General features: G+C 41.7%; 1 protein-coding gene across 1 annotated transcript; it reads right to left on the reverse strand.

Annotated features, from left to right (window-relative positions):
• Nucleotides 1-1,397: 1,397 nt before the first annotated feature.
• LOC110503885 (coiled-coil-helix-coiled-coil-helix domain-containing protein 2) lies at nucleotides 1,398-5,646 on the reverse strand. The gene is made up of 4 exons (XM_021582501.2): nucleotides 5,439-5,646; nucleotides 4,655-4,919; nucleotides 4,223-4,448; nucleotides 1,398-2,127 (listed from the first exon to the last, which is right to left on the reverse strand). The coding sequence occupies exons 1-4, from the start codon at nucleotides 5,486-5,488 to the stop codon at nucleotides 2,117-2,119; spliced, it is 552 nt and encodes a 183-aa protein (XP_021438176.1). The 5' UTR covers nucleotides 5,489-5,646; the 3' UTR covers nucleotides 1,398-2,116.
• Nucleotides 5,647-6,496: the final 850 nt, after the last annotated feature.

The raw sequence follows: 6,496 nt of genomic DNA on the forward strand, positions 1-6,496 counted from the left end.
AAACTCACTTTCTCATTGAACTGAGCTGCATTTGTGAAGTTGATTGCCCTTTTAACAAAACATGTAATACATTTATCAAATCTAACACAGTGAAATGTATAACATTAAGTAAAAATTATATTCCCCAAAAATAATTCCATTCCGAACTCTAACTGCAATATAAGTAAGCACATAGGAGACAATTGATGTAGGTTTTTGATGACGGTAGCCCTATTGTTTTGAAAACAATGGTTGTATAAAATAAACACACAGGAGGCATGTGCAAACGGCAAATGGACCCTTTAATGATAGGGTCTGGATATAGGTCTAATAAACAATAGCTAGGTTGGAGACCCGGGATAGAGATGCAGATGCCATGTTGAACTGGTGTAAATGCGGTCTCTGTACTGACATTTCGAAGCGCCCCCCGCGGGTAGCCATGAAGAGGGAAAGAACAACGTGTGACAGAATGTAGACATATCTATGCTATTTCACACTAGGTAATCCATGGCAATATAAAAAATAAACATTGATTTCGTTCACGCGTTATGCCGGAACTAGGATACTGGTAATGTTCGAATAGCTAACTGGTTGCAGTTATACACGTGTCGCTTCAACCAGTTAGCAAGTCGGACATTTCTTAGTTCCGACTAGCACGTGAATTAAATCGGCATTATATGATTACATTTTAGTAAAAAATATTCCAAGTGTCCAATATATTTCAGAAATAATATTTTTAATATATTATATGCACTGATAATAAATGTAACCATTACTAGATAGAATTGTCATCATGATGCAAGCGAGCGTTGCATTTTGTGGGATACACGAGACAATATTGTTCCGTTCTTAGTGAGCATCGTCAGCCTTTGTCACACGTTGATAGTAATGAGGCGAACCGATTGAATATCAAGTCATTTTGGAGAAGAAACAAATCAGCCATAATTGCTGTCGTACATTTGGCTCCTATCAACATTTGCCATTTTAAATAGCAATCTTGTCAAGTTGAACAAACACGACATTCTTACGATCAACACTTACCGTATCAAGAGCAAAGGCACTCAACGCGTGTACACATCTTCATATTCATGAAATAACACACTAACACACGGGTTAACATTCTCACCTGTGACAGTACCCCCCCCCCCCCCCCCCCCCCCCAAAAAAAAAACGATTCCTCTCTGCTAGATCCCCTTCAGTTTGCATGCAACATAATCGTATAAAACTGGGCATAACAGCTGGCACAGACGTACTGTAGTAGTAAACCTTCAATAAAAGAAACGGCATAAAAATAACTGCATGTTCTTCTTGCTGTAGCCTAGCGTTACTAAGACAAAGGTTCCACAATGATTGATGATCCAATTGATGTAATACTGCATCACATTATCAGGGATAGAAGAATGTGATTCAGAAGAGTCTTTAATGTGAAGAGCTTTATTAGATCCTAAACTTGTTACAAGCAAATTGCGACTGTACAACCCTAATCCAGATATGGAAATGGGTGGACCAAGGGAATATCTACCAACAATGAAGTTTACATTGTGATCTATGAGGGAGTTAGCCTGGCATCCGAACGGATTTCAAACACTACTTTCAGTCTGATTTAACCAGGCTGAGGGAATATTACTGTTAAAAATAAGTCAGGTAGATTTACAACCAATCTTGTCCCCAGCCGGCTGAGACTAGGGACCAGACTAATTTACAACAGGGGTGTATTCATTACGATTCTGTAGCAAAACATGGTCGGTTACAAAACGTTTTGCAACGAAAACAAGTTTCTATTGGATAAATTCAGGTAGGTCCCTCCCCGTTACATTCCGTTTGCTCTGGTTGGTTCTTAAAAAGGTAAACAGTTTCCGTTACAATACGCAATGAATACACCCCATGTTTAAGCATTAAAGACAAACGTGTAGTTTATTTTTTTGCATGTTTTCATTTGAAATGACTTATTACAAGCTTCACAGCATCAACCCTAGGAACATTTTTAATTTGTCCATATATGATGATTAACAGTTATTTGATCAAGTGCCAAATCAAAGCCAAGTCTATCAAGTGTTTGTAAATTACTTCTTTAATAGTATTGTGTGTGTGTGTGTGTGTTGAGTGTGTACGTTCAGCGTTGCTGGGGTTGTTTGTCTCAGGACATCCCTGTGGAGGAAAAATACAAAATTACATTAGGGAAATTGTACATATTTTTATTGATAGAGGACTCCAGAGGCAATGCATGGCAGCAGCACAACCCCAAGATCAACAAAGAAAACATTTTGTGAAATAAAAAATAAAAAACAGTAACTCCCTAACCGGGAATGGAGGACAGTCCTTACTCACAGTGAAATCAAATATGTGAGAGCCTGGCATGAGCGCCTACACATTTCATGATTTAAAGTCCCATAGTTCTGCATCACCCTGTGGCCACTCAGTGTATTGCATACATTTGTGGTTAAAGATCTTGGGGGCCAAGAATATTAAGTGGGACTTTAACTATGACGACATACATTAAAGTGGGCCTAGGTACAGTTTGAGTGGTGTTCAACAAATGAGGTCAGTTGACTCAAGTCAGTCTTAATGAAATGAATACCTGACACCTACAGAACACTAGTCTGGTTCCTCGATAAAGAACAGTCGCTGCCATAAAACTTTATAAATTCAGCAAAAAAAATAAACGTCCTCACTGTCAACTGCGTTTATTTTCAGCAAACTAAATATTTGTATTTACATAAGATTCAACAACAGACAAACTGAACAAGTTCCACAGACATGCAGAAATGGAAAACAGAAATGGAACAATTTGTCCCTGAACAAAGGGGGTGGTGGGTCAAAATCAAAAGTAACATGAAGTACTGCAGCGCATCTCCTCCTCATGGACTGCACCAGATTTGCCAGTTCTTGCTGTGAGATGTTACCCCACACTTCCACCAAGGCACCTGCAAGTTCCCGGACATTTCTTTCATTTCACCCTCCGATCCAACAGGTCCCAGACGTGCTCAATGGGATTAAGATCCGAGCTCGTCGCTGGCCATGGCAGAACACTGACATTCCTGTCTTGCAGGAAATCACGCACAGAACGAGCAGTATGGCTGGTGGCATTGTCATGCTGGAGGGTCATGTCAGGATGAGCCTGCAGGAAGGGTACCAATTGAGGGAGGAGGATGTCTTCCCTGTAACGCACAGTGTTGAGATTGCCTGCAATGACAAGCTCAGTCCGATGATGCTGTGACACAACACCCCAGACCATGACGGACCCTCCACCTCCAAATCGATCCCACTCCAGAGAACAGGCCTCGGTGTAACGCTCATTCCTTCGACGATAAACGCAAATCCGACCATTACCCCTGGTGAGAGAAAAAACGCGACTCGTCAGTGAAGAGCACTTTTTGCCAGTCCTGTCTGGTCCAGCGACGGTGGGTTTGTGCCCATAAGTGACGTTTTTGCTGGTGATGTCTGGTGAGGACCTGCCTTACAACAAGCCGTCAGTCCAGCCTCTCTCAGCCTATTGCGGACAGTCTGAGCACTGATGGAGGGATTGTGCGTTCCTGGTGTAAATCGGGCAGTTGTTCCCATCCTGTACCTGTCCCACAGGTGTGATGTTCGGATGTACCCATCCTGTGCAGGTGTTGTTACACGTGGTCTGCCACTGCAAGGACGATCAGCTGTCCGTCCTGTCTTAGGCGTCTCACAGTACAGACATTTCAATTTATTACTCTGGCCACATCAGCAGTCCTAATGCCTCTTTGCAGCATGCCTAAGGCACGTTCACGCAGATCAGCAGGGACCCTGGGCATCTTTATTTTGATGTTTTTCTGAGTCCGTAGAAAGGCCTCTTTAGTGTCCTAGTTTTCATAACTGACCTTAATTGCCTACCGTCTGTAAGCTGTTCCACAGGTGCATGTTCATTAATTTTTTATGGTTCATTGAACAAACATGGGAAACATTGTTTAAATCCTTTACAATGAAGATCTGTGAAGTTTTGGAATTTTACCAATTATCTTTGAAAGACTGGGTCCTGAAAAAGGGATGTTTATTTTTTTGCTGAGTTTATTAATCCTATTCCAAAAGGTGACAGTGACACCAGGTAAGGCAAGCGATAGGCAACAAGTCAATTGATCAAATCTAATGAATGCATAAAATAGTCATGATAGAACATCACTATTTAAAACTTTCAGGGATACATAAAAGCACCCTCTTTTTCACAAATATGTCCAGTAACAGCTAAGATTGTATTAACACACACTTTTAGACTCACCATTTGAGAACTTGCACTGCTTGAGCACCTCGCTGAAGCCCTCACAGAGTTTCAGGTCGCTCTGCGTCTGAGCACACTCAATAAACTGCTTGAGCTCATATGAGCAGGATCCATGCTGTGGTGCAGGCTCCTGCTGGAACATGGACTGGGGCTGCTGCTGATACTGGGCTGGCTGGTACATGGGAGGTGGCTGTTGGTACTGCTGCTGGTACTGCTGGGGCTGCTCCTGAGAAACAAAGCATTGGAGGTTAGTGTTGATGTTATTCTGAACTATTTAGATGCTCTTTAAGGCCTGGCACAGGGTATAATCCTAAATGGCTTATCCTCTCTCTTACTCACTCATACTCATCACTACTAACTGGGCTACATGACACAAAGCCACTTCAATCCCATGGCCCTGTCACTCACTGTGACTAAGCAGTGATCACCTACCTGGTAGGTGACATCAGGCTTGGCAGCCTCTTGGCTTCCTCCGCCCCCACCCATTCCTCCAGTCATTGCGTGGCCGATCATGTGCCCTGCGGCTGAGCCAACGGCTACCCCAGCGGCTGTGGTGGCCATCTGCGCAAACATGCCTGGCTGCCGGGGGGCAACAGCGGCTGGGGCAGCCATGGCGGACGGGGGGGCATGGGCAGGCGCTGGGGCGTAGGATGGAGGTGGTGCAGCCCTGGCCATGGGGGGTGGCGGTGGAGCCATCCTGGTTTTTAAGAGAGAGTGCGTTCATTACATGAGCAATCAAGTGGCAACACTCAATCATGTGTCACTGAAGAACTTGAATTAGGTCCATGAACAGCATCAACCTCAGTAAATTATTCTGGGCCAATTCAGTAACATAGATCAAAGTAAATTAGGGTAGTGTAAACATTAGCCTACCAGATATTTATTCAGTACATTTAGTTACTTGTCTTATTATTATCAGTCACCTAACGTCACCAGCAGTGTCTAGCAAGCTAGCTAGTAGTTGTGCCAGCTGCCTAGCTAGCTAGCCCAGAATACCATATTTATAACTAACTACTATATTTGTTATCTGGCTAACGTTAGCTGACTATTATAACACCTTTGAAATACAGACACCACGTGAAATATAGACTAGGGAAATTATACAAGCCTTGCGAGCAAGTAAAATCAGGCAACTAGCGTTAGTAAATTTAGCATCAAGCTAGCTAAGTTAGCTGGCAATGCGTTGTTAATGTCATGACTTTGTCAATTTTCATACCGGGCTGGAGGGGCCATCCTTGACGTCCGACTTCTGCTTCCTCTTGGCATTTTTGATAAAGATAGCTAGCTAGTCAAATATAACAAGAAAAGTACTTCGTATTTGAAGAAAGCAACTCAGTACAGTAACTAATGTGTCTGTGTCTAAACGACCTTCGTAGGACTAAAAGGGACTGCTGTTCCGGAAGTTTCTACGTGTCACGTCCGGTGAAAAGACGACTAGTTTTGAATCTTTTGTAATCTGTTGTAATATGTAGCCTTTCATAATCATGACTCCGTGCTAAAAAAAAACGTTACGTATGTAAGGCTAGCTCATGACGCTAAGTATTCTCTGATATATATTTTGTGGTTTTAGCATATTACATTTTCGAGTGCTGAAAAAAATCTAATCTCCAGTGCCCAGTGAAGTTTTCTATCTTTCCACTAGATGTTGCCCTTGGACATTGAATTTCAGTTTATGCAAGTGTGAAACTTTTTGTTGGGGAGTTAACAGTGCATTTGTATTTTCAATGTCAAAAACTTGAAATGGAAGAAGTATTATTATTAGTAGTATTAGCATATTCATTTATTTATTCTAGCCTACATAGGCCAATATTTGTCAATTAAATAAAGCGTTGAATCCTAATGGTGGTGGAAGAGTTGGTGGTGGAGCAACCTGGACTCAGGTGTAGACATAACATAGAAAATGTAAATCTGAGATACTCAAACTAGTATGATATGTTATGTTTCTTATGGTATATTAATTAGTGGATGTTCATCATCCATTTTGTATGATATGTTATGAATTCCAGTTCGTGTGATATGTTACGAATTGCAATTGGTACAATATATTACTAATTTGGGAAACGTATGATATGTTACAAATTTCAATTTGTTGTGGCTAGGTGGCTAATGCTAACTTTAGCTAGGCTAGAGGTTAATGTTAGGAGGTTAAAGTTGCTAATTAGCTAAAATACGAAAGTTGTCCATGATGAGATTAGAACACACAACCGTTTACTATGTTACGTCTGGTGTATTAGACCAGGCTGGATGGAGTTGACTGTGTAATTAGTTTCACAT

This window comes from Oncorhynchus mykiss, chromosome 24 (assembly GCF_013265735.2).
Source record: "Oncorhynchus mykiss isolate Arlee chromosome 24, USDA_OmykA_1.1, whole genome shotgun sequence".
Taxonomy (NCBI): domain Eukaryota; kingdom Metazoa; phylum Chordata; class Actinopteri; order Salmoniformes; family Salmonidae; genus Oncorhynchus; species Oncorhynchus mykiss.

Excerpts from the sequence above, each read along its gene's own strand:
- LOC110503885 (XM_021582501.2), bottom strand. The coding sequence starts at position 5,488 with ATGCCAAGAGGAAGCAGAAGTCGGACGTCAAGGATGGCCCCTCCAGCC. Across the intron at positions 4,920-5,438 it reads AGGATGGCCCCTCCAGCCCG|GATGGCTCCACCGCCACCCC; the intron begins GTATGAAAATTG and ends CTTAAAAACCAG. Across the intron at positions 4,449-4,654 it reads AGCCTGATGTCACCTACCAG|GAGCAGCCCCAGCAGTACCA; the intron begins GTAGGTGATCAC and ends TTTGTTTCTCAG.